At 44.5% G+C, this 27,890-nt stretch overlaps 1 protein-coding gene across 1 annotated transcript; it reads left to right on the forward strand.

Moving 5' to 3' along the window:
* Window positions 1-295: 295 nt before the first annotated feature.
* Window positions 296-27,636, forward strand: TRAF3IP2 (TRAF3 interacting protein 2). Its single transcript, XM_065833634.2, has 10 exons — window positions 296-468; window positions 7,891-7,977; window positions 8,231-8,974; window positions 12,065-12,254; window positions 14,504-14,679; window positions 16,983-17,071; window positions 18,786-18,854; window positions 21,137-21,253; window positions 22,404-22,478; window positions 27,032-27,636. The coding sequence occupies exons 2-10, from the start codon at window positions 7,962-7,964 to the stop codon at window positions 27,176-27,178; spliced, it is 1,623 nt and encodes a 540-aa protein (XP_065689706.2). The 5' UTR covers window positions 296-468; window positions 7,891-7,961; the 3' UTR covers window positions 27,179-27,636.
* Window positions 27,637-27,890: the final 254 nt, after the last annotated feature.

The raw sequence follows: 27,890 nt of genomic DNA on the forward strand, positions 1-27,890 counted from the left end.
TGGCATTGACAGTAAGCAACCAAGTATTAAAAGCAAAGGATGACTTTCCCGGAGAGGCACACCATTTAGGAATCACACCGGGTTTCCCCTACAGCTATTCATTTATCTGCGGGGCTCACGCAGAGGCAGCCTGGCTTCCTACGAGAGAGGGAGCGAGCCACACACAGGCATTTCAAGAGAGTTTTAAGCTTCAAAGTGTCACTCCCCCGCGGAGGCTCTCCCACCGCCGCCGCCTTGTGCCGTGCATGCCTCTTCCACTTCCTGCTGCAGAGCCAGTTCTGCCGCTTACCTGGGAGAGGCAGGGAGGGTGTCGTAAAAAGAGGAAAAAAAAAAAACAACAAACCAGCACACCAGCCTGGCTGAGGAAGGAGACCCAGGCACGCCAAGAGAGCACCGTGGTGCGCAGGAGGTACACCAGCCTTCTCACTTTGCTTGGTCAGCTCAGCACCAACCTCCCTCGCCTGTAAGGTAAGAAGTGTTAGAGATGCAGCCTTTCTCGGTCTCTGTTTGTAATTAGCTGTTGACCCACTTCTGCGCCTCGGTGGGGTTCTTTTTTCCCTCAAATTGCTGTCTCACTCTTTTTCCCCCCCTCCTCTCGTGTAATGATAGCCTGAGTTTCACAGATGGTTGCAACATGTTTCAGCCGTTTCACTGCAGTTTTGTTGTTTGTTTTTTGTGGGTTTTTTTTTTAATCAGGAGGGTTTGGGGGTAAACACTGGAAATGGACACGCCTGGTGTCGAAATGTTGTCCTGCCTATTTACGTAGCTGCCTGGCAATGCCTGGCAGCCAGGCCTGATCCCGCTTCCGCCCTGCACAGCTGTGCAAGCTCAAGGTGGCTTGTTGGCCAACAATCCTCCTCTCCTCTCCTCTCCTCTCCTCTCCTCTCCTCTCCTCTCCTCTCCTCTCCTCTCCTCTCCTCTCCTCTCCTCTCCTCTCCTCTCCTCTCCTCTCCTCTCCTCTCCTCTCCTCTCCTCTCCTCTCCTCTCCTCTCCTCTCCTCTCCTCTCCTCTCCTCTCCTCTCCTCTCCTCTCCTCTCCTCTCCTCTCCTGCCTCAGGGCTGCATAGCACAGGTCCATGGACTTGGTGAGGGAGAGCTGGCTGAAAAGCATGAAGAAAATAGGATCGTAGACCCCTTTTGCACCATGTTCCATAGTGTTGGTATGGAAACAGTGGACACAAGCCAGTCGTACTTATTTTTAACTAGGATAAAATCAGACGTATAAAACCCACTCCCACTTCACACAGAACTGATTGGTTTAGGATTCAGGTTTTGTAGGGCTAGCGTTGGCTGGGCAACAAGAATGGCAGATCTGGGTTTACTGGTCCTTGACCGCCACAATTGGCCACCAGACCAGAATTCCCCATTTCCTGCAAGTCCCAGGCGGGTTCAAGGCCTGGCTTCGCCACGTCTGTGCCATCTTGGGTGGGCAGCGATGCTCCACCATCGCCTGACAGGGCTGTGAGCCCTACAGTAGGTGATGCCAAAGGTGGAGGTGAGGGGGGTACAGGCAGCAGGACTGGTGTCCTGGTAAAGCCCCTGCCAATGCCAGTGGGTGCTGGCAAGCCATCTGCCGATTGTGCTGCTGCCTGCCATGCCGTCAGCCTCTGAGACCGGGCTTGCTCTTACTGAGCACCGGCAATGTTTTGAAGCATGCTGTAATTTTTTTTCTTTTTTTTTTTTCTCAATGGGATTGGGTTTTCTTTTTGTCTTTCTAAGGCAGGAAACAAAACACGTGCAATTATGGTGTTTGTGTTTGTCAGTGCCCTCCACCCCCATCGGTGGCTTTTGAAGTTGGGCAGAGGGTACATGTCTGAAAGTTACACACATTTCTGCACATTTCATGAAAACAAGTGAGCGAGGCTGTTCTCACGTCAGCTGAGGGAAACACGTCAGGTCCCCCAGGTTTCCCCGCGCCCTCCCACCACCCACGCACCCCGCAGCCCTCATGCTGCAGAGCGAGCAGATTCGTTAGGGATGAGGGATACGTCAGCCCCATGAAATACCAGAGGTTATCCCTTATTAGGAACCGGAGGCTCCGACATAAGGCACAAAGCTATGGGAAAGCGGACCGGGGAGATTTATGCTGTTCTGGGTGATCCCCCCATCCAACCTCATTCAACTAGCCCAAATTTTGTGCCAGGATTTTTAAATGTTCCAGGGCCATGGGATATCCCAGTTTTGGGGTTATTCAGTGCCTGTGGGAGTTTTATCAGCATCAGAAATGCATGGGAAGTAATCTCTGGAAGGCAAACACATTTTTAAGAATACTCAAGATCATTACAAACATTTTCACATTTCACAAATACTATAAAACTGGCAGGGAATGCTGCCTGTATGTGAGATACATGTTCAAATCCCGATTGAGGGGGTTGAAATTCTACTGTACTTCTAATGCCTAGGAATAGGAATAGGAATAGGAATAGGAATAGGAATAGGAATAGGAATAGGAATAGGAATGCCTGGTGTTCTTATTGAGTGCATATCAAAGTCTACACTAAAGAGGCAAAAATATCAGGTCTACGCTAGCTTTTGCACCATGGATTGCCCAGTAAAGTAACATTAGTGATGCAAAAGGGAACATGATGTTTGCCATGCAGGAAGGATTGGAAATACGTTCTTCTGTTCTCCTGGTGTTTGCAGACTTTCACGCTATGGCTGCAGAAAACATGTAAGAGCAACCACATAGTCGGTGTGGAAGAGGAATGTTGTTTTTGTATTCCTTTTTTACTTTTTTCCAGAAGTCGTAAAAATAAACATTACCTTCTCTAGAGGGCTTAAAATCTGGGCTAGGAACGTGACACATTGCCTTAGTTTTTGCTGTGGAGGGTACCCAAGGGAGAAGGTAACCGTCCATGATGACAGCAGCCGAAATTCTTCATGGTGAAGTGTGAAACTGGAGCTTGGATTTCCTTGGCTGTGTTTATTTAGGTTATAGACCCCAAACAGTTCCCACATTTGCACTTGCTCTTCCTAAAAGGATTTGTGTCTGGATTTTTTTGAGGGAAGATGTGTCTAGTGTTTCTGTAGAGAAAGCTACACTTAAGGCAAGTGTACTTACACACTTACTGCTTAGTTGACCCCATGGCAACAGCATTTGCTGCAATCTCAATGTGAGCATCCTCACGGCAGCTTGCAAATTCTGCATCCACTTACTCCCATCCTGCAGCACCAGGGAGCTTAAAGGATTCAGCCAAAACACACAGGAATTCTTTGGAAATCAAGAAATTCCTGTCCATCCCCACCCTTTGTGATGTCAGCTTTGCCTTGAGCTATATCCATGCCATTTCAGAAATGTCATGACTGGTGAATAAAAAAACCTTTCCTTTGTGTGTTGTGTACAAAGGAAGGTGAGGTTTCTTTCTCAACCTAATATTTTGTTTTTTAACAACGTAGAAAAATATAACTTTGATCAAAAGAGCAAAGATATTTTCTCCCCCTCTGGAAGTGACGGGGAGCGCCGCTATGCTCGTGTTGTAGAGTCTGTCTTCTGCTTCTTCATGACAGAAGTTTTCTAATCAAAAGCAGATAGATGGTTAGTGCGTGTCTTGGGACAGTGCATCCTGACAAGTCTTCATGCTGGGAAACAGATGAAATACCTGATGGATTTTGCAATCAGGCGCAAGGAAGCTACACAGATGAGCCCGAGCCCAACACTCTTCCCCTCCCCGGCCAGCCACTTGCCTCCATCAGATATTTTTTAGGGGAGTTTAGCCCTTGCTTCAAACTTGGGTGCTCAGGCCCATCTGTACCGAACTGCAGAAGAATTTGTTCCCTTTCATTTATGCTCTCTTGGAGCTTCCCGGGAGCAGCCATCACCGGCAGCGGCCTGCGGGAGCAGGAGGGCTGGGCAGGCTCCCTCCCAGCCCCTGGCAGGAGTGGTGGAAGAACCTCTCCAGGTGTGGGAAAGCCCACGAGGGAGCTTGGGTCACTGAGCAACCACCTGGGAAGGTTATTTGCTGAATTAATGCACAATACAGAACTGGGTGTATGAGCAGAGGAAGGAAGAGAAGGAGAAAGGGTGGTTTAAGGAGTTCCCTCAACATTTTTGAGAGCAGTCCAGGCCTGGCTACTCTGTCCCTTCCTAAAGGGCCTCTTCACTTTATTACAAGCAGGAACAAATGCAATGGCTACAGCTGGTTTTCAGTAATCTCCTGCATAGTCATAGGTGCAAGGGGGATATTAAATGCTCAAAGTTTTCTGGCAATACCATGATCTGACTTGAAGCTGCAGTGTCTTTGGAAATGAGACTGGGCACAATCCGCACTCTCCATCAGTCTCTGTGCCAGAAAAGGGATCAGGCTACAGGTTTCTGAGGATATTTCAATATGCTGAAGCATTCCTTTACCCTAACTGTTCATCACGGGAGACCTTAGCAAGTAATTTTTCTGTCCTATGCAGGCTAAGATAACTAGAAAAGTCAAAGGAAACCTAATGAAACTCTGCAGCATGAGGCACCATAAAATACTAGGATAATGGGCTCAATACTGGGTCTTTTTCCAACAGCCAAGGATCTTCAGCAAAGCAGAAACAACATCCTGAAGCGCTGCTGTTGGAGGAGGACGTTTCTGAATCATCCGTAAAATTTCCAGCAATGTGGGGATTTCTCTCGGGAATTCCCATCCACATAGCATTGGCAGCATTGCTCAAAAAGTCTTGAGCATGTCCTGGGGTTAGTTTATCCTGGAGGCCATCCCTGCAGACAGAGCTCTACCATTGTAACAGCTCCTCTCTTCAACCAGAGCTACTGAGGGAGGAGGAGGATTAAGTCACTTTTCCTCCTTTCTAATGATGTGTCTGTTTTTAACACCAAAGCCATTGGCCCTGCAGGAGCAGGGGCTGTGTGCGGGTATCAAAGCTCAGCTTTGGCTGCGCAGCTTTCCTAAGCAAAATCCTATTTAAAAAGACTAGAAGCTTTGGCAGGTAAAAACACAAGCGATGGAATCAGGTCTCTCTTCTGTCTGACCAAATTATTTTTACTCAGATATTTGGAACAACTTTCATAATGTTTAGCTCATGTTACACAGAAAGGAAATAAGGCTGTCATTTAAATACTAAGTTGATTTCAGAGATAAAGAGGAGTTTGTCCTTTCAGAGGGATAAACTAATAGGAAAGACATTTTTAACTATTCTGAGGTAAGCCACTTGAAGAGCTTGGTAGCTGATCATTTGCAATACAGTTTAATAAAATCTTAATATCCCCCCTCCAAAAGGCAGAGCAAATACACTAAATAACAAACTTGAAGAAAACAAGTCTGATTTTTTTCTGCCTGTGTTGTGCCTTTCATTAGGTTCACACAGTCTATGCATGATGTGTTTCACAAATAGCCAGCAATGGAACTAAATTTAAAAAAAAAAAATGGAGGTTGTAGCCTCCAAAGGAATTTAGTAACTTTTAAATCCTATCTGATACCTGATCCAAAACTTACTGAAGTAAATAGAGATATTCACATTTACTTCACTGAGCTCTGGACTGAGTTCTCACTTTCTCAAGAGAAACCTGTTCTTCTTGTCATGGTGCTAAACTTAAGGCTGTTGAATATAAAGGATCTGGATTCAAAGTGTTTTCTAGCATTTTGACTACTTCAGAGACTATCAAGGAAGCATCTTAGTGCATGAGGCATTGCAAATTTATTTCTGAAAAGCCAATTGGATGTGTGGCTAAAGAGGTGGAACTGTACCCTGCACCCCATAGCTGAGCTTGTGCTTTGTGAACACCAGGGTGAATTCTGCACAAGGAACCAGATCAGTTGAGATGCTCAGTATGGGGAATAAGAGTTTTGCAATATGATTTGTGCTGCTCAAGTGCGTGTCATTCAACTTATAAGCAAATGGACAGATATCCACAAGTCGAAGCATTTCTGAGTGGGCACTTCGAGGTCAGATGCAAGGGTCACATTTACAAAGCTGTTGAGATGAGCAAAAGGCAGGTACATTCCGGGGAGTTTGGCACTTAATCTTCACAGGCGCTTCTCTAAGTCTGGCAGGGGACCACTCAGCAGCTTCACACCCTGATTCCTGGAAATCTGACCTTGCACTGTGCTGTCCTGGTGAGTCACCACCACAGGGCAGTCACCATTCAAACTGCCACCTGATCAAAGGTTCCAGGGAAAGAACGTTTCGCCACAGTGCAGCACAAGTCCTCGTTACGGTCCTGTGCTGATTATGAGAGCTCGAGGTTTTCCCTCTCCCATCACTGCAGTTATGCCTTTCAGAGAACCGTGACTCAGCGAGCAGGGCCAGCATTAGTGAAGTGGCCTCAAGGAAAAGGGATGCAAATGGCAGGGAGAGAGAGAGATGTGTGATGGTGGTGGGCTGGCCGTCAGGATTTCAAGCCTGGGTGCCAGTAGGGGAAGGAGCTGGTTTGGCACCAGCCCCAGCACCCTCACGCAGGGGCTGCCGCTGTCAGAGCAGCAGCGTCTTCCCTGGGTTGGTGCAACTAATAGCTGCTCTGAGGACTTGCCCACATGGGAATATTTACCAGCGTAATTATCCCACTGTAATTATCCCACGATAACTCTCTCTGTGGACATGCTTATTGTAACACAGGATATGTACGAATATATGGTAAATCTTCTGCATAGATGGGTTTTAAGTTACACAGAGGAGGAATAGTTACATTGCAGCCCAGCAGCAAAGCAGAGTTTTTATCCTGTTTCCCAGCAAATGTTACACCCAGAATTTTCTATGCCAGAGGTACTTTCAGGGGGAAATAAACATCATCTGATCTGATCAACATGAATGCAAAGCCCTATAGCACAGGGCTCCCCATTTGCTATTACAGAATCACTGCGGGGCCAGGGTAAAGGTTGGGATACTGTCTTATCCCTCTCTGTGATCCTGTTCAACTGTTTTTAATACTGTGGCATTTGAATATGTTCTTCATTTGACCTTTATGTTCAAGACACTGTGACTGAAGTTGGGAAAAATCCTTGGATCACTAAAAGCGCCTCAAACATGTTGTGATTTTTGACTTTCTTTACCAGGCTTTCAAGCCAGATTCTGTTGTCATTCCTGTTGCTTGAGTGTTTCTTCTCTGATAAGTCTCCTACTTGGGATTTTAGCTTCTCCAGTGTGATAGAAGGAAAACGGTTTGGGAAATGGTGAGCACCAGGCTTGTTTCTCTATACTCTGCAGTAAAAGATTTGCTGGGAGCAAGCTAATCTTGCTCCACTGTACAAGAGGATGCAATGGCTGCACTTCCTGAAGCCCGCTCAGAGTTCACCCATCACTGCTGTTGTCATTCTGAGTGAAGGTGGAGCAGAGGTGTCCATCATCAGAGATCGCTTGGCTGGACCCAATTTACTGACAGCACCCCCAAAGGAGCTGATGTTTGGGCCCAAGCCAATTCCAAAGGAAGGGGGAATAAAAAATCCAAACAGTAACTAACGCCTCTGAATTGTCTTTTAATTTTCAATAATTTGAAATAACAACAGCCATGTCATAATAGACTGGCTGAAGTGGTTTGATAAAATAAGCAGCAACACTTGGAAACAAGCTTTGGCGCTGAAATTACTCAGCTAAGTGTGTGGTGAAGTTTAGATCCGAGGCATCAGTGTGAGGCTATTATTAGAAGGTCCAGACTAAAATAATTGCAAGTGATTGTATTCTCTGGAACACGCCTGACCCAAACCTCCAAATCTAAGCAGACTGCTCTTTTGTGAGGTGCAGAAATTACCTCTGAGGCACCGCTCCTGTGCTTTTCCCCCCTCCAGTCTCAGCAGGAACAGGAAGCTCCAAAAATCCCATTAGAACGTCTGTTTTGCGCAATGTGATTTCCAGAACTCTAAACAAGTATTTATTTTCCAGTCTCTGAGATACAGTTATTTTGGAATTATTCCCTGTGTGAAACTGTACCATGTTCACAAATGTACTTTCTCTTGTTTTCCAGTTTGCTGAAAAATCCTGGCCTTTCAGTAAGGCAGCTGACTCTTGCTTCCGGTACAACTAGAAAACTTGGACATGGCCTCTGCATCAGGTTAGTCCAAATTGTAAGTCTGTGCTAGCCACACTCCAGCTAAATGTTTACTTTCTTGCTTTGCCAAAATTCAGCCAGACCTTTCTTGCTGTTTATTGCCTGTCTTTAAAAATATATATTTATATCTATAAAGAATATAAAGAATACATATCATTCTTCAATATCCCAGCTCACAGTCATTGAGTGACAACTGATGACAGGCATTCTTCTGTATGGCTGTCCATCTACAGTGTTTCTTCTCTCACTTTTTCAGGCACTTTTCTGGGTCAAAGTATACCAGTAGAAGTAGATGAATCCATGCCATGGTCCCCATTTCCCGAACATGTCTTGGAAAAGGCTTCGCAGCCTTCTGGAGAGGATCTAGAAGATGAGGAGTCCCAGAGACCATGTATCGCTCGAACGCCTCAGCCTGCGACCAATGCATCATGCCTCCACAGACAACCAGAATGTCATCAGTTGGCACCAGCTATGGAGCCGGACAGCAGTTTGTGGTCAAAATATACCGATCCTGATGGAGATGGACATTTCTGTTGTTCTGGTGAATCAACAGCTGGAGCGGTTCCCTCCAGGATACATCTTATAGCTATGGACACACCAGGCGTGCAGCCAAGATCACAGCTTCCAGCTGACACCGGGCACAACTCCAGTAAATCAGAGCAGAGCTTGTCTGACTCGCTGGAGGAGAGCAGCCAAGGGAGTTCACAGTCATGGCAACCTTCAGGAAACAGACTCCCAGCAGAGCTGGGGACCGTGGACATGGGCTACAACTCCCAGTCACGAGATGTAATGGGCCTCAGGCACCTGGAGCCCCCCTTACCGCTGGTGTCCATGCTGAACCCCCAGGACCTGCCAGGACCACTGATCTCCAGGGAGTTTTTTGGACCCAAGCATCAGCAGTGCCCGATGTGCCACCACTCGCCCCATCCCAACACCTCCTCGCAAGCTCACGGCTGCTTTGGGCACCGTTGCCCGGCAGAGCAGCACCCCCAGGGCCCGTGTGAGTAGCGCTGCTCATCCCATGGGAGGCTTTCCAGGGTATCACAGCCATCATTCACCAAGCTGATGTTTTCCTGCCATATCTCCTTTGCAGCATGCAATTATTAACCTTTTAAAATGTCTATTCACAGCCTATTTTAAATGTCCGGATTTTCAGCTTATGCAGCCACACTCTGATGCAGAAACTCTGAGCCAGATAAAAAGTTGAAGATCTCACAGTCACTCATCAAATGAAAGCTAATGATTTTGCCTAGAAACCAGCCTTTGTTGGTCACGCTGAGCACATGCAGCCTTCTCCCTGCTGTTATTTCATATTCTAGTCATTTCCTTCCTCTTTGTATCAGTCATTCGGCAGCCTCCTACACTGACTTAATTCCTGTTGTTTTCATAGATTTCCTTGCTCCCATTTGGATCCCCAAAGTTGAGAATTTCCTGCCAGAATGAGGTTGGGAGGTTACCCTTAATCTCTGTAAATAGTATCTCCCAGCATTATGGCCAAACTCACTCATGTGTTTTATTTCTGTGTGAAAAGAGCGTGACATCCATCATCCTCTTTTTTTTTTTTCTGTTGTCAGCTGAAATGGAAGTTCATTACTTAAAATGGAGCCCTCTCAGCTGCTGGTGATTGTATCACTGAACGCTGATGTGACTCTGTCAATATGGGTGTTTTGGCTTTTGGAGACTATGATGCAGCTTACAGCCTGCTATTAATTAGTATTCCTTTTCAGTCTCTGAGATTTTTATCTGCTATGAAGTGAGCTTTGAACATTCAACAGCAATATCATTGTTTTAATATAATTTATATTACATTAGACTCACAAGACCCCAACTCGTTTTGGGTTGGCTTGGTGATAAAAAGCTGTATGCCTGTTCTGATAACCTTTTTTTATTTTTAACCTTTTGTTGGCTTCACAGCATTTATATTACATCTGTGTAGAAGTCCTGTCACTCCAGTAATGTGCTGTAATTAGGTACACAGGAGTGAGAGTACCAGAGACTTAGTTTTCACCTCCAATCTTGGGACTTTGTCATAGGGAAGGGGCTACAGATGGACTTTCATCAGTGTCTACAGCTGAACATCTGCAAAACGTCCTCTGGTTTTCTTTTCTCACCTTCTCCGTTCAGTTCAGCTTTAAGCAGACAAAGAGTTGGTTGCACAACACCCCTCACTATTTACCTCCTCCACACGCGGGCATCGTGAGAAGTAGGACATTTACTGAATGAGGCCATTTTCTTTTAAAGCAGGAACTCTGAAAGGCTTTCTTTAGAAAAATCACCAGTGTTTCAACCATATCCAGAGGGCAAAAAGAATAAAATAAACTCAGATGGCTGGAGTAGATTTGGTCAGGACCAAGAAGCTGGCAACTGTACTCCTGTTTTTCACATCACTGGGACAGTGTAAATCACCTCCTGACAGCTCCTTGCGTTTCAGATAGTTGTTGGGCAGTGGCAACCCGCAACAAAGCTCTGCAGTTTATGTGTTGCAACACGCCTCTCCTGGGGAATATCAATGGTGCCCGTAGGCTCTAAGCTGGCTCCGGACACCTGCTATTTGAGATACAACAGCAAAACTGCTTCTGAAGTCAAAGAAATCCTTGCAGCAATGCTATGTGCCCAGGGACCATTATTTCAGATATTTATATATGAGAGTCGTTGGTGTGTGCAGGCATGCACGCTTGGCCATGCTGTGCTTCTGAATGGCAGTGGTTGCATCCATTAAAATACTGTGGCATCAGATGGATTCAGAGGAAGCTGGTGAACAACTGGCCTAAAAACCTGTATACCATTCTGAATCTCCCAGACCCCTGCCACCTTCCCTAGAGCTGGTCATGAGGAACCCATGAGAAGACCATATTTACTTCCAATTTGGTTTTCCCAATCTCTTTCACCCTGTCCTTTTGCATATAGTTAATGAAGGGGAACAGGAAACTCTCCTAAAATAATCTCAGCAAATATGGTGTTGCCGACTCACAGTTTCATCAGGAATATCTTTGCAATTGTAGGGTTGATTTTTTTTTTTTTTTTAAGTATTGGCTCATATAATCAGACCATTTCATAAAAGCTTTTTCTTTCTTTCTTTTTTTCCTCCCTTTAAAGAAAAAATAGTCCTTATGGCTGCTACAAAAAGGAAAGCATGACCCCAAAATAGCTGAAAGGATTTTAAAAAACAATCTAGGGGGGTAAAAAAAAAAAAGAGTGTTTGAGTACTGCAGCTTTCAGAGCCAGCTCATAACACCATAATCATGCAGCGCTAATAAGCCCTGCCAGGGTGGACTTTGATCTGCGCACAGCAGTTTGAAAGTGCACAGGGCTGCTGCCTAATGAAAACTGCAAGCAGAAAGACTGAAAAAAAAAGAAAAAGGATAGCTTTTCTCGTCTGGGAAACAGCTTACGTTGCTTTCTCTTTCAGTTTACGCCAACCGTTCCACTGTATGTTAGTTATTAAACAGCATTATGTGTGCATAGCCAACAACAGTAAGATTTTTTAGAATTACTGGGGCAAAATTGTCACTTTGGGCTTCCCCTGCAGCCTCCTGGATGGCAACAGGAGCAGCAGCAAGGCCTTAAAAGGTCACTTAGGCAGAAAATCCATACAGGGTGAAGTAACAAAGCAAGAGATTATTTTTTCTCTTTTCATTTACAACAATCACAGTCTGTTTAGCCTTAGTGTTGCAAACTGATTTGTTCCAGGATTTTGCATCTGCTTTCATGAGAACGTTGGGATGATTCATTTTCACAAGTTATTGCCAAAAAGAAATTAAAGAAAAAAATACACCAACAAAAAACACTGAGGCATGGTAAGTGCAGGGACAAAGCAGCCCTGAATGTTTAACTGTCAGTTGTCCCAACAGCCCAGCCCAGGGTGGGGATCTGAACTGTGCTGTATGGGAATGGGAAAAAGGAGACTTCAGACTGTGAAACACTCCTTAATCTGGCTTCTTTCAGACCAAGATACTTGCAAATGCCTCCAAAACTGCTCAGTATCCCTAGACATGAAGGTGGACATGCCTGGAAAGGAATAAACACAAACCGAGGCAGAAATGTATTGCCTGAAATGATAGTTGCTGCCTTTATTTTCTCACCCTCCCAGATGGCAGAGCTCCTTACCAACATCTTGCACATATATCGCAACCACTTCCTCCTGTTCCTGGACCTTGCATGAGAGTTATCCGCCCGGCACAGCAAGTCATCCCGAATTACTCAAACCTTCATGCTCCCAAGGGCACTGGAGACCGACCACCCCAGAGGACGTGCTCCTCCCCTGGTCCTCCTCGATTCCCGTAAGTATGCCTCAGGGGGATGGGTTGTGCACAGTGGAGGCTCCTCTGATCTGATTTTGTGGTCTTTATACCAATAATTCTGAAGCCTTGCGCTGTTAGTGTGCCCAAGGTACAGGGATACAAGTGAGATGCTGGCTAGTTTTCTTTATTTGCTATTCTACACCCAGCAGGGGCCTGACCTTACCCTAGAGAACTTCAAAGCCGGATACCCGATATGTTGTTACAGCGCACCCTGAAAGGCAGGCATTAAGGAAGATAAATGTTTGAAGGTTAAAGGGATGAGGGGTTGAAAAATATCTCAGTTGAAACCTTAGAGATCCCCTGCTCAAGAGCAAAGGTCAATTTGGCAGATCACTGCAGCCTTCAGCTTTACGTTGAACCAGCCTGGGATGCCTCAGTCATTGTCTTCCAGTGATTTCTTTCTTATCTCTTCTGTAGTGCAGAGAAAAAGGGAGAAAATCTCATCCATCGTTGATATATATCTCTACATTGCAGTTTGCAGCCTTTTCTCTGTTGTTCTTGTTTGGTTTGTTTTTTTTTTTTTGTGTAGTAATAAAATACCACATGTTTAGCACTTTTCATCAAGGACTTTTTCACCGGCTTTCAAATATTGATTTACCAAGCGTTATATCTCCCTCCTTATAAGTAAGTCGTTAACAGATGGAAAGTACTACCCATGCAGGGTTTTCTCCAGATTCAGCTACCTGAAGACAAATAAAAGCTTCAGATGTTGAGGACATCTGAATTCAGACCATTTTTATTTAACTGCCGTACTATTTTCAGAGATGCTAAACTTCCAGGCATTCATGTTTGAAGATGTCCACTTAAGTGGCACAGTGTTGGCAGAAAACTGGGAGAACAGACAGGACAAAAGAGGGCAAATGGCTGAAATACCACACTGCTCTGGCCTGTGAAAAGTTAGGGGCTGTGACAGCAAGATAAGGCAGTAACTTCAGCAGAAATAATTGCACTGAAGAGTTTGTATGAAAATTTAAAAATACTGAGAAACAGTGGGCATCCTTTGCAGTAGTACAATTTAAGAACAGACTCCTAATTTTTGGCACATTTGTTAGATAAGGTGAGGTTTTGGGAAGATCTGGAAACTAGCCACAGGGCAGCTTTTTGTGGCCATAGATGAGGTACATGTTGCTTTTCCTGGTACTTTCTTCTGCTCAAAGAAATCCAGAATACACAGAGTCTGTCCTGGGGCTGCATGGCTGGCGTTTGCATGCTAATTCCAGGAATGGCAGTTATATGTTGGTAATATTTGCCTATAGAGTATTTTGTAACAGAAAACATCTGTACCAAAATGAATAAACCAAATCTTAATGTGACAACAGAAAACATGCTGTGACCAGCCTGTCATCATTCATTTAAGGAAGGCAAAGAGAAAGAAGAAGTGGGCTTGATTGACTAAACATCACTGCTCTGTGGGGAAAAGCTCTCAGAGGAACCTCACACTTGCCCAACAGATCCAACCCAGCAGATTCAAATTCCCCTTTTATTGACTTGAACTGTGAAGCCAAAGTGTAGTACAAGAACTCCTAAGCTTCCTAAAATCATCCCATTCTCTCTGTCTGTTAAGATGGGGAAGACGTTAGGCAAGGCTAATCCAGGTCCAGAGCACAGATCCCTGACATGAGAAACCCTCGCTGGTTCTGCTATTGCTGGTCAAGAAATCAACTTTGTTCCCTTTAAGCAAAGCTTTGAATTTTGTCCAAACCTGGAGACCCTCCAAGCTGCACCAAAGCTAGAGGTGGAGTGCTCTTGTATCCCCATTTTTCCTGCTCCCCACCTTGCACTGTGCCTCCTGTGCTGCACAGGACATCCTGAGAGCATCTGAGATGCCATGAGGTACCCTTTACATAGTGGGAAGAGGTTACCCAAGTGCCACCCTGCCCCTCTATGTGCATAACAACACCCATGGTACAGCATTATTTCTCACACAGAAATGGCCTTTGCTTCTGCTATTTGCAACCCGAAGAGCCTTCAGCGATGAGGTGCCTTTAATTCCTGTGGCTAATGTTGCTTCTGCAATAAACCGCATTTTGTGGTAGACTGTCACCAAGGTATCCGTTCAAAAGATGTTGTAATAACTAAGTAGAAATGCTGACCTGAGCATTTCTACAGGAACTTTTCCTAGCCAATATGCAGATGAAGTTCTTTGTGTGTTATTAAAAGAAAAAAAAAAATCTGAATTTTACCTGAAAATAAATATTTTTTAAAGCCTCACTTGCTTTTCTTTACAGAAACCAGTTATACAACCACCTACCCAATGGTCAGCTTCCCCCCAAGGCATGTGGCCCAGATGAAGCATGCTGTTGTCCGTCCGACAATTTTCCATCTCCAGCTGCCGTCCCGAGACCTCTCAGTAACCCTGCAGCCAAGGGAACTCTGAGAACCAGCAATTTGCCAGAGGAGTTGCGTAAGTGGTTAGCAAATTCGTTCTGTGCAAGATTGCACAGCGCAGCCTGACAACTTTAGGTGGGAAAGCTCTGGTGGGGAGAAGGCAGGGGGAACAACATTAAGACACAAAGACAAGAAAGGAAAATACTGAGTGTCATCACATCTGTAGGGTGTGAGCATTTGTGTTTGGTGGGACGGAATGATCCCCTTGAATCCTGAAAACATAATATTGGCATTAATTGCTTCTTATTTTGTTGACAAAAAATAAATACCGTTTAGATTGTTTTCATGACTTCTTGCTAAACAGGATGTCCCTTTGAGGCGGGAGACACTGAAGCTTACAGTAAAAGATGAAAAACAAACAAAGCCCTAGGAATAAAGCATTTCTGCCTGTCCTAAACCAAACGAATATGTCGAGTCTTGACCTCAGTTTCTCTCTGACCTGGTGAGTGGAGAGGACTTGGGGTCAGGAGCCCACAGTGAGGGTTGAGGGTGGCACAGGCGCTGGCTGAGGCGTTTTCTCTGCCACCGGCCCCTGAAACTCTTTTATCCTTCAACTCTTATGGGCAAGTTAGGTTTCAGAAAAGCTGGCTTCCTTCTTAATGCTGTGCTGACTCACAGGTAAGATATACCATTGCTATGAACCCTCCACGTCTCTCCTGAGGTTTCGATTTTTCCTTTATTCTTCATTTTAAACATCAACTTTCAAATCCAGGGAGTTGCACCTCTCTGGCCTGTAGGAGTGAGTTATGACACCGGATAGAACTCTTGGATAAACCCTGCTTTATCAGTAACTGTGTCCAGGAAAAAAAAACTAATAACATTTTGTCATTTGTGACACATTCACAGCTGTATTAGATTAGCCAGATGGTTTACCCCAACCTGCAAATCCATGATTCTTTAATTATTAGCTTAGTGCAAAAGGAATTGCGGTTTTGGACCTTGAATTTTAAATCATTATAACTAGGCTCAAACATATCTTTATTAATCAAAGTAGGAATCACTACAATCAACACATTTTTGTCAATGAGAAATAAGTTTGTTTATTCCTGTAGCATAAAAATGCATGCTTTGGGATTCAACAAACTCTTGGAAAGCATTTTCTGCACCCTGCCAGTTGTGGCAGTGTTTTCCCTGCAAGAAGTTGTTGAGATGCTTGAAGAAGTGGTAGTTGGTTGGTGAGAGGTCAGGTGAATATGGTGCATGAGGCAAAACCTTGTAGCCCAATTCATTCAACTTTTGAAGCACTGGTTGTGTGATCTGCAGATGGGTGTTGCCATGGGGAAGAATTGGGCCCATTCTGTTGACCAGCTGCAGGTGTTGCAGTTTTTAGTGCATCTCATCGATTTGCTGAGCAGACTTCTCAGATGGAATGGTTTTGCTGGGATTCAGAAAGCTACAGTGGATCAGACTGGCAGCAGACCACAAAACAGAGACTGTGACCTTTTATTGGTGCAAATTTGGCTTTGGGAAGTGCTTTGGAGGTTCTTCCCTGTCCAACCACTGAGCTGTTTGTTGCTGGTTGTCATATAAAATCCACTTTTCATTGCACATCACGGTCCCATCGAGAAATGGTTCATCATTGTTGCATAGAATAAGAGAAGATGACACCTCAAAACCACAATTTTTTTAATTTTCGGTCAGCTCATGAGGCACCCACTTACCAAGTTTTTTCACCTTTCCAATTTGCTTCAAATGCTGAATGACCAGTTTTATGCCAGGGGAGATTGGATATTAGGAAAAAATTCTTCACGGAAATGGTTGTCAAGCACTGGAACGGGCTGCCCAGGGAGGTGGTGGAGTCACCATCCCTGGAGGTGTTTAAAAGATACACAGATGAGGTTCTTAGGGACGTGGTTTAGTGCCAGTGTTCGGTTAACAGTTGGACTTGATGATCTTGAGGGTCTTGAGGTTGGAAAACAAAAATGATTCTACAGTTCTAATGATGCCTGGGGGAAAGCGGAGCTGGTTGCAGCCGGTGCAGATGGCAGGAGCTCTGGCTGGGGACCCAACCTCACGTGTGCCAAAGGGCTGGGGAAAAAGCAGTTCTGGCAGCAGGGCAGGGTGAGCAGGAGGGTGGTGTTACACCTTACAGCTTTCACGGGGGCACTTGCCACTGGCAAGGCAGCAGGAGCTTAAATCTAGAGCAATGTTTCTGGGCTGGGGGATGAGTTCAACACCAAGCCACTGCGCTATCCCACATCCATTTTGTAAATAATCTGAATAGACGCAGGTGGGTAGAAACACAGCGTGGTGGGAAAGGAGGGCTGTGAAATTCTCACCATCCCAATGTATCACATATTCATATGGACTCTCTCCTAGGCAAGGTCTTCATCACCTATTCAGTGGACACAGCAGTGGAGGTTATGAAATTTGTGAACTTCCTGCTTGTAAATGGATTTCAAACTGCTGTAAGTATTCCTTCCGGAGAAAATGACTTTGAATCAGGGGAGAAAAGAGACTTTTTTTTAAAAAAGCTGAGGCAAGACACTGTGCATGTAAATGTTTTTCTGCTTATCATTGCATTTTGTAGGTTAAAGAAAGTGCTAATAGAATGAACTAGCATTGGCTTTAAAAGTTGTAACTTAAATGATTTGCTTCTTCATTTGCTCATATTTTAACTGAATTCTATACTTTGAAATGTGGTTTAATAGTGATCCTGGAAAATTTCATTTAGTGACACCAGATGGGCAATAGTATGAGGTTTAGTGAACTATTCCATTAACATTGTCTTGTATTTGATCTCTAATATCAATATTAAAAAGGTCAATTTTCATGTTCATCTCATCCCAGCTTTTTTTCTGTGACGCTATTACATCGTTGGTTCTTCAGATATCTTTCTGCTAAAATATGATCTAAAATCGGTGTATTTCACACAGCTTAATGAAACAGGCCCTCTCATGGTTTCATTTGCTTTGTGATACTTTTAAAAGGGATTCTAGAATTGTTGGCTTGAAAAGGGTCTGTGTCCTACTGCCTAATCCCATAAGCCATCCAGATTTTCATTTAACTTCTTTGAGTTTGCTTCATCATAAGGACCCTCTCTAAGGGAACCATCCACAGAGGCTCCAGGATTCAGTGTTCATCAAAATCTTGATTCATATTTTCTTACTTCAAGTGCATATGCTATCTGACCCCTCAACCTTCACTCTTTGGCTTCAATTCAGGAGAGCATTTAAGCAAGTGGCTATCATTAAACTGAATGAGACTCAGTGGGGAGCTTTGCACAGGCTTATTTATTTTCATGAATCAAAGATTCTTTCTAGACACTGCAGTTACACTTCTCTCCAGCAATTCTGTACTATGACGAATTCAAAAGAAAGCTTTGGGCACCATAGAGCTGTGGAGAAGAAGGGTCACTAATAGCACCTTTGCTGGATGGGTAATTCTTGGAGCCTGTTGCAGAATAATAAATAGAGCAAAATGGCCCCAAAGCAGGGAAACAAATATGCTCTCTAGTTTCAAAAAGGGAAAAAGAAAGACTTGAGAGCAGAACACACCTATTATATCAAAAGCTTGGCAAAGTTGATGCTCCATTGGTCACAGTCATTGCTATGAAGTCCTCTGCCTCTGCGGTCGCTGAAGTCTGAGTTACTGCATCCAGTATCAGTGACCTGGCTGACTTCCCACCACACACCCTGACAATTTAGTTCAATATGAAGCTAAAACTTGACACTCAGTATGTACCCTTGCAGCCAGAAAAAAGTGGATGTTTGCAGCTATACAGCTAGAGAAGGTGGGCAGCCATCCACCTTCATGAGGTGTTTAGAGAGGCAAAAAAGCCATTTTGCAAACACCACATATGTAACATTCACCAGCAGCGGTTATTCCTTCTTGCATTGAGCAAAACATGGCTTGGAGTTGGGAGCTGGCAGGGCAGGGTGGCCGGTTGAATGGGACCCCAGGGGTGAGTCTGCAGCATCCCCCCTCCGCCTGCCTGGGGTGCCCATGCAGCTCGACTCTGGGCTGCAGGGAAAGGGGAGAAGTTGTGTACACACATTTCTTTCCCAAGGGAATCAGGTATGCATGTTAGAAGCCAGGGAAACAAGCAGGTGTCTTTTCAGTGCCACCAAATGGTGAGGAAATGTGAAAGGAAGCTCACCACAGACTTTCATTCTCTTGCAGATTGATATATTTGAGGACACAGTACGAGGTATTGACATCATTAAGTGGATGGAGCGCTACCTAGGTGATGTATGTAAAGGCAATTTAACCTTGTTCACGGCAGAGGTGACCTGAGAAAAATGCTTGAATTATTCTAATAGCAACAGGAGCGGAATCAAAACTCAGGACCGTACTATCATCCTCCCTGACCCTATGTAAATGGCAAGGGCCTTGCAGAGAGAACAGCAGGCAAATCTCACTTCTGTATCTTATGGTCCCAAAGAAAAGAAGCACTGATCCTGGCATTCCTGCCAAATCCCACTGTTGGCCATTAGATTCAGCCTGAAGCTGCCATTGGACAAGTCGTTCCTCCATCTCATTTGTAAATAGTGTTTTTAAGCGGTTTGGTTACAATAATATCTGTATTTCATCCCAGGCTGCATAGTAGTGGCTAATGTTCATCCTGCTGTCCACCTGTAGCTTTTATGTTGCTATCTAAAACACTGAAGGGTTCTTCTGGATAAACCATCCTAAATGTAAACTGGAAATTGTTACTGTTAGTCAAATGATAGATTTGCTCTCATCACGTTGTATCTATCTAAGCAGTAAAACAGAGATTGATGTTGCTGCCAGTGCAGTCCCCCACAGCAACACCTTCCTCTGAAGTTCAGCTGAGCAGGGAGTGCACATCACCTTTAAGATCAAGCCAAGTGGTTCCATTACACCAGCACAGCTGGACACAAACTGGTGATTTTGTTGCTCAACACATGCCAGCGTGAGGTGGCTTCCTTTGATTCATGCCTTCCTGGGTAGCCATCGGTCCTCTGACTCACTCTGGGCAGATTTCCGTGGAACAGGATGACAAAATGGAGGCTCAACCACCTGAGACAGCACTACACACGTTTCCTAATGATGTCCAGCAGGACACCTTAGTTCAAATGCACTACCGGGCAGGGATGGTACTGCTGCACGCAGAGCCAGCTTGGGGCCTCTGCTGTGGCAATGCAGCCGTGCCTTTTGGGGCTTTCATCAGGACAAATTGGGCTTGGGCTCATCGTGTGTAATGGAGGTACTGAAACTAGAAGCCAGGGTGAATTTGCTTTTGCCAGGAACATCATTATCACTTAAAATACAAACTGGCAGATCTCCTATGGGACTCTCACACAGTCAGTGGGAGAGACCAGTATGGGCAGAGAGCAATTCCCAGCCTCCACATGAGGACCCTCCTCTGACTGCCCGCCCTAGAAATGTTAGTTTTCCTCCGTTGACTACAGAAGCAGGTTCTAACTTCAAAACCCTCACATGTGTGAGAAAGAAGGGACTGCTTGGACATAAGCAGGGGTATGTGTGCAACTGGGCATGTCTGCAAACCCTCAACATCTGTAAGTGTTTACATGCACGTCAGGCACAAGCAAAAGTAATTCTGGAGTAAATGTTAAGTCAGTGTAAGGGATAAGGGCTCCTTGCCACATTTGACCCTGTGGTGGGGCAAATTCCCTTGATATTACACAGAAGGAAAGAGTTAATTAGGTGCCAGGCTGACTATGAGCCACAGACGTGGAAGCCTTACACAGCCTGATGTGGTGGGGATGAAAGACAGGCCCTAGGTAAACACAAGTAGGAAGCTTTCATCTGCTGAGCCTCTTCACTGGCCCGCCATTAAGGAGGAGAGATGTTTCCTAGATTTGAAGGATGGCCCCCTGTGGAAAACAGAGCTCAGTGAGGGCCTGGGATCAAACAGGTCCCAGGCAAGATCCAGGCTATCCCGGCAAGGCAAGGAACATTGCCTTGGGCCCACTGTGGCAAGGTGGGACAGAGGCGCTGAGTACCCCTAAACCTCCCCAGGCTCTCCGTAACAACCCACCTCTCTGCACAGTCACTTCTCTGCACACTTCGCTGCCAAAATCAGCAAGAAAAGTTGTCATTCTGTTGCCAATAGCCCTAGATGTAGCTTCCATAGACAACTACCTTTAGTGCCTTTATGTATAAAAGGCCACTGACGGTTAAATAGATGCATTCTTACATAAGCTGTTGGAAAACATTTAGGTCTGAATTTGAAGATAAAGCCTTTCTGTGTATGTACATAGACACTATATACAAAGTAGCTTTTTATTACAGGCATTCCAACTGTAAACTGGTAGCTGCTAATACATCTCTTGACATTTAGATTTTCTATATCATGCGATCTCGAGAAATAATGAGGAGAATGAGTGTATGAATTTGCCTGTATTTCCTGCCAGAATGAAAGAGATCCTCTCATGTTTGCCAAGAACATAAAGATCACTTAAAACACAAACTGGCAGATTTCCGATCTGCCTCTACCAAACACGCTGTGTATCCCAGTTTCATAAAAGTGCTTTTCTTCCTAACAGAAGACGGTGATGATAATCATAGCAATCAGTCCAAAATACAAACAGGATGTGGAAGGGGCTGAATCCCAGCTGGACAGGGATGAACACGGCTTACATACTAAATACATCCACAGGATGGTAAGCAAGGACATGCTTTTGCTCTTTTATGACGACTCTGTCTCTTCTTCTCTAAAGACAAATCTGTCTCCAAATGGCAGGTTCTTTGCTTTGTTTTCCCTAATCCCCATAGTTAAACACCCCCCTTTGGAATTCATTAATCCTCCCTCTCATCAGCTCCGTATGCCCATTAACATCTGCTAAGAGGTTCAAGGAAGAAAAATCCTATTAAACATGCTCATCTTACTTCTCCATATTCTTTATTGTTTGATGTTCTTTTCCGTCCTTCACCTTCTTGAGCCCCTGCTGCCCTGTCATATTGCCCTGAGCACAATCTTATCTGACACCACCTGATTTTCATCCCTATAAACTGGCCCCTATTGCTTCAGCCATCCTCTAACTGAGTTCTTTTTCGGGCAGCAGCAAAGCTGATTGCAAGGTGGAATTGCAAAGGCCAGAGCTGCAAAGTGGGATGTCTGGGGTGTGCAGGGTGACAGGGGACCAGTGGGTGTCACAGACACCCATCTCTGCAGTCTGACACGGGATGGACATTTAGGCCAGAAGAGCCCACAGAGCCCTGAAACTCATCTGTTTTCCCTCAGTTTGCTGCCTTTTTCGGCCTATGACCCATCTAATTCCCCAGTTCGATCCTGCAGCCAGACTTCTCAGAAGCTTCACCAACAGATGAGCTCTCAGCAGTACCCTGCTGTCCTTACCACAGCCAGGACGCCTGGGTCAGAGGACACGGGGGACAGGCTGGGACCCAGCTCAGGCACGGAGCTGAGACATAGGGAACAGGCTGAGTCCTAGCTTGGACACAGAGCTGCCCTCCAGCTGAAATCTTTCCCCTTGTTGGAGATCGAACAGTCAAGCTTTATCAATTCTAGCTGAATTTAATGGGATTGCAACTGCAGCTAAACCCACAATTATTTCCCACCACAGAACTAAATGCTCAAGGAACGCTGACAGATCTTTCTTGTATCCTTTCTGTAGTAACGAAGAATCAGAGTAAGTGGCCAAACAAAAGCATAGAGAGTCTACCAGCAATAGACCAAATCACTTAACAGACAAGCAGTTTATGTAAGAAAAAGGTTTTTACACATAGGATTAGGATGCATGCAAAGAAAAATATGTGTTGTTACAATAAATGTGGCAATTTGTTCTATTCTAGATGCAGATCGAGTTTATACAACAAGGAAGTATGAACTTCAGATTCATCCCTGTGCTTTTTCCAAATGCCAAAAAGGTAACACACATACATGCATATGTACTTGTCACATGATTAAACATGTTACTTTAATCACAATACACCAGATGAAATTTAAAATCCAGACCCTCAATTTCTTCGTTCTTAATATCCCACTAGTAATATTCCAAAACTACCTTTTACATGAGAACTTTATAGTTTTATGTACGTACAAATAAAAAACATTTCATCCACAACATAAATCAGCGCATAAATGTATTTCTGATGATGAATGTACAACTAAAACTCAAATTGTCTTGAGCATTGAAAGAATTTAAATGGAGAGAGACAACCTATCCAGCAAGCATGTTTTTTATATTAACCCTTTTATAATTTTGTCCAGATGTAATGCCAATGAGTGAGATGAGAGAGATTTATGACTGTTGTGAAGTGAGGATCTGGAAGAGGGTGGGTTGAGAATATAAAAATAAAGAGGATAATAAATATTAAAGTATTAGGCCATTGCTTGAACTTTGATGGGCCCATCAAAGGCAAACTATAAGGATTTTTAGGACTTGCAATTTCATCCACCCTCCTTATTGTTTTTGAAGATTCATTTGAGAATAAGAAATAAGAAATGCAACAGATTTCCATCTCTTTTTCCTCATTCTTAATCTCTTGGATTTTTACAAGGCCAGAGAAGTTAAATGGCTTCAGCTATAGCTGAGAAATTGCATTCTTCCCCAAGCATAGAATGGATGTATTGTATTTGTGTTCAGTTTTCCTTGCTAAATGGCATCTGCAGTGTTGGGTAGCTTCCATGTTACTGCTAGGTAGAGCTGCATTTTGGAAAAGTATGGAAAGTTTCTTTATATTTCTTTGGGTGCCCAAATTTTTAAACAAGAGTCAAAATTTAAACAACACGATCAATAACTGTAGGGCTGTGAAGTCCCACTGCACTTATGGGTTTCAGTTTAACAAAATTCTTTATTTAGGCACTGATTTAATACAAGCTCAGAAATTTGAAAATACAACCCTGGGTTTGTAAAATACGTGAGGTGCTTTGGAATGAACAGTACCTCTGCTATTCCTTGTCATTCTGCTCCCTTCCTGAATGATCTCAGCCTGGTGGTTACTGGTGAAAAGCTGGGAGACGGCACTGGTGGCAGCTGGGCAGACCAAAGGCAGAGAACCGGTCAGCATTTTCAGTCTTTGCAGTTTGATCTTGGCGGGAAAGGGCAGGCCTGCTCCTAACTTTAGGGGCTTCTTGAGTGCTGTATGCAAACAGAGCATACAGCCCGCAGCCACTTGGCACCATAAGGGTTCCAGAGAGAAGTGGCCCAGCAGGCGCAATAGCTGCCTTTGGGCTTTGAGGCAGACACAAGAACAATAAACTTACATCAATTTTGGCTGAGCTTCATGTATCAGAAGACTATTTAGCATATAGCATCGGTTCTCTCAGACAGTGATCCATATGGAATTTCCAGGGTTGGTTTATTCAGCTGCTCCTATCAAAGCACCAGGCTCCAGGCAGCTTTCCTGCCCATCCTCCGTAGTCCCTATCACCCTTCAGTTTTTCAAGAGGTGCCTTTTTTATCTACATTATGCAGATCAGCGTTTTCTATTGCCCTTAAGTTTTGCTCCACATATTTCTTTAGTACATCATCTACCTTCATCTAACCAGTTAATGATAATAAAGCTGAGGACATCATGGTTGGAAGGGGAGCACCAGAGCCTGAACAACTTGCAGTAGTGAAGTGTGCGGGCAGTCAGAGGAAGTGAGGTACCTGAAAAATGCCAAGTATGTGTACAATTGGAATATGTTAGCAGGCAAATTACTTTCATTTTTGGCTTTTTTACACTGTCCTTTACATGATCAGCTACTACTGTAGCTGGCAGTGGGAAAGAGCAGGAAAGCAAGGTTTGGAAGGTTTCATCTGGGGACATGGCTATTAGATGAGTTAATCTCATTTGAAGCACATCATAAAGCACTGCTGGAATGTGAAAGTTAGTTGACCTCCAACAGGAAGGGATCTATGTGATGCAAAGAGTGTTCATTAGGAAATTGAATAATGAGGGGGAAAAGCACAACACACAGTTAAGGTGGAACTGGCATTTCCAGCATCCCATCACACGTTGCTAAAGGAAACCTGAGTACTGCTGGTTCAAGGCTTGCATTGAGCCAGTCCACAGAAATCTGTTCTCCTTATCTGGTCACCTGATGACCAAAGCATTAAGCCACAATTGCCCCATGGTGGAGGCTCTCTCTGGCCGAGCAGAGGCAGCTGGAGGGATGTTCTGAATTTCCTCTTGGATAACAGATACACAGCAGAATAAAAAATTAATAATTAAAAAAGCAGTAAACATTTTCCCATCACTCCCACCCGCTATGACAACTGGTGTTGCAGAAAAGCCCCCCTCCCACTTTCTCCATTCTCCTTCTGGATTAAAATAGCAACTGCAATCACCGCTTACCCCTACACACCTTCCTCAAGCTAAAATTATTGCCGGAGTTGATTAGCGTGCAGGTGTTTTTTGCGCCAGGTTCACCGTGGAGGATATTAACTGCAATTGGTCACAGGAGCAGATCTGGAAAGGTGCAGAGCCTGTCTTGGGATGTATAATGCCTCTCTCATTATATCCCCAGTTGCTGGTTTCTTACCTACTATATATTTCTCACATTAATTTCCATCTTTTCAAGCTTAACTAATGATTTCCCATGTGGACCTATATCAAATACTTTGCTGAATTCCAGACCAACTAGGTCTACTGCATTTCCTTCCTCCAAAAAAATTGGGCTGCTTCTTATCAAAACCAGAGAGTGGGCTCATTTCGTAAACCTTTGCTGTATTTCATTTCCTTATATATCTCTTAACAAGATTTAGTAAAGAAACAAATTTTACGCAATAAGGGTGTGCACGTGCATGCAAACATAGTTATCTTTCTCCCAATAGCATTTGAATCTCTTGGCCCATTTCAAACAGCTTTGTCAAAGGAGTAAAGCTCACAAAGATTAAAATCCATTCCTATGCAAAAAGAGACTTGCAGGCAGAGATAAGAAAACTTATTCGTGCTTCTGCCAAAGAAAATGCTGCAGATCTGCTGGGCAGTGGGGCGTTCACCTGGAAAAGGAACATTTTAAAACCTCCACTTTGGGGAGACCACTGACCACAGCCTACACTTTCTCAGCCACTGGAGAAAGAGGAGGGCCAGGTTTGATAGATACTTCTGCCACTCACCAAGCTGCTTGCTCAGAAGCCCAGGTGAGGCCAGACTAATGGGTCTGTAGGTGCCTGTGTGACTTATACATAAATGCTATAGATCTAACAAAGTGGTTGCATCTATTAACACAAAGCTCTCCCCCAGCAATGGAAATGATGCAGCCTTGCTCCTACAGCCATACAGGCCAAGGCAACAACAGACAATTTGAGAAGCATGAGGCTTGGCATGAAAGGTTTGGACTGCAGCTAGGTTGTTTGCTGGCAGGCAGGACAAGTACTGCCCAGGCCAGGGCATCCCCTGGCCAGGCACCAGACGTGGTCCACGCCAGCAGCTTTTTGCTCTCTCCTCATGGAATTAGCTCCACCGGCTTGACAGCAACTGTGCTGCTCCTAACAGGGGCCACCTTGGGAAAATAGTGCCCAGCTAAATAAGAGGTCCGGGGAGCAAGTGATGGATGTTTTGACTGCTCATGTTGCTTACCTGCTGTTTTGGTGTCTCCAACATCAGCTCTCCAAAAAGAAATCTCCATCTCTGCAGTGGACATGAGCTGGTTTTGGTCAAGGTTCTTCGACCTTCTTTTAATTAGTGGTATGATAATAGTTCTTCACCCCTTCACATCCAGTCTGTCCATTTGTAAACCTCCCAACGCTGTGGAGACTTGGGAACATGAGGTCTGAGCAGGTTCCTCTCCGTCAGCCCACTGTCACTGTCCAGGGCCATGGTGGTCCCATTTTCATTAGGTTAATGGGCATTAGCCAACCCCTGTGAAGGCTGCATCTTTCCCAGGATGCAAGCAGTGGTGGAGGTTTGACCCTACTAATCTGAAGATGCATTAGCTTCTGCTCAAGCTCAGCACTGGCCTCAACCTCCTGCTCAGGAGGAGGTCAGAGGACACCATGCTTGCTGAAGGATGGAGCAAGGGGAGTGGGGAGAAGGCTGCCAGGATGAAAAATGCTCCCCTGGGGTCCTGCTCTTTCCCAATTGATTCTCATCACAAGGTTAAACATGTTGTGTGGATCCCTCAGCCGCTACTAAGGTGCCAGCCTTCCCCTGGTAGGGGCACTGAGATGTCTCCTTTCTCAGTGTTTACTCTCACAAGCCTTTAGACGTCTGCCACTGAGAGCAGACTCCCTTTGAAACGTGGTGAAATTAGCCAATGTGATGGCAGAAATGAAAGAGAGACAGGCAAGCTGTGAGATCACACCAAGTTCATTTATTTAGGAACCCAAACACAATTTTGAAGCCAAATTAAAATTTCTTGTTGTTACGGGAAGTGCCTAGAACAGACAACATGAAATCTTGCTTGGCAGGCTCTGATGGAATCTGCAAGGTTCTGGTACAGACTCAGGAGGACTTATGGGATTTTGCTTTTATATTTCCTTGCTTTTCAGGAACACGTGCCTACCTGGCTGCAGAACACTCACATTTATAACTGGCCGAAGAATAAGAAGAACATCCTTTTGCGGTTACTGAGGGAGGAGGAATACGTTGCTCCTCCAGTAGGACCTTTACCAACACTCCAGGTTGTGCCGTTATGAATGTTATTACTTAAAGTGCACGACAAGCAGTTGTTAAAGGGTTGTTCTTGGCAGGGAGTCAACAGTCTTCCAGATGGCTCTTTCTGATGACAGAAGACACTCTTTCTGCTAAAGGAATTAGTTGTCTTGGGTAACTCAGGCTCGGCTTGTTCTCTACCGTGTTAAACATCTATTTTTGAAGCTGATGGGGCAGAACTCTTTTCTCTACATTTTTAAATAAGCTGCAAATGGAAAGAATGCCCAGTTTTATTTCAACATCTGTTTTTAACGTATTCCTTTATTCATTGATATAGCAAACAAATACCAGAAATAGTGCTGCAATAAGTGTAAAAGCAAAAATTACATCCTCCTTTTTGCTCAGGGTTTCTTTAAAGACATTCCTGCCTTGTATAGCATTATCAAACAGTTAATTTGTATATACACTATTAAATGTATTTGCCTTTTGTAAGGCAACCTTATATATTGCGTCAGCTTTTATTATTGCTGGGAACAACGGAAGAATAATAACTGTTGGGTAATGCGAGTTTTCCTTAGCCTGTCTTGCATGAAGATACTGTCTTCAATTAGAGGACTCTCAGATCTGAAATCTCTGGAGTTCCATTTCCTTACAGCTCAGCCCCTAACACCTTCAGTGTGTTGCAGCAATAGTCCACAAAAGGAGAGCTAAATGCTTGACTACGTGCATGCTGTCAGTACTATGGAACACTGCAGT

This window comes from Patagioenas fasciata, chromosome 3, assembly GCF_037038585.1.
Source record: "Patagioenas fasciata isolate bPatFas1 chromosome 3, bPatFas1.hap1, whole genome shotgun sequence".
In the NCBI taxonomy this organism is placed as follows: domain Eukaryota; kingdom Metazoa; phylum Chordata; class Aves; order Columbiformes; family Columbidae; genus Patagioenas; species Patagioenas fasciata.

Coding starts and splice junctions, on each gene's coding strand:
- TRAF3IP2 (XM_065833634.2), top strand. Junction 12,255..14,503: donor CCTGGTCCTCCTCGATTCCC/GTAAGTATGCCT, acceptor TTTTCTTTACAG/AAACCAGTTATACAACCACC. Junction 14,680..16,982: donor CAATTTGCCAGAGGAGTTGC/GTAAGTGGTTAG, acceptor ACTCTCTCCTAG/GCAAGGTCTTCATCACCTAT.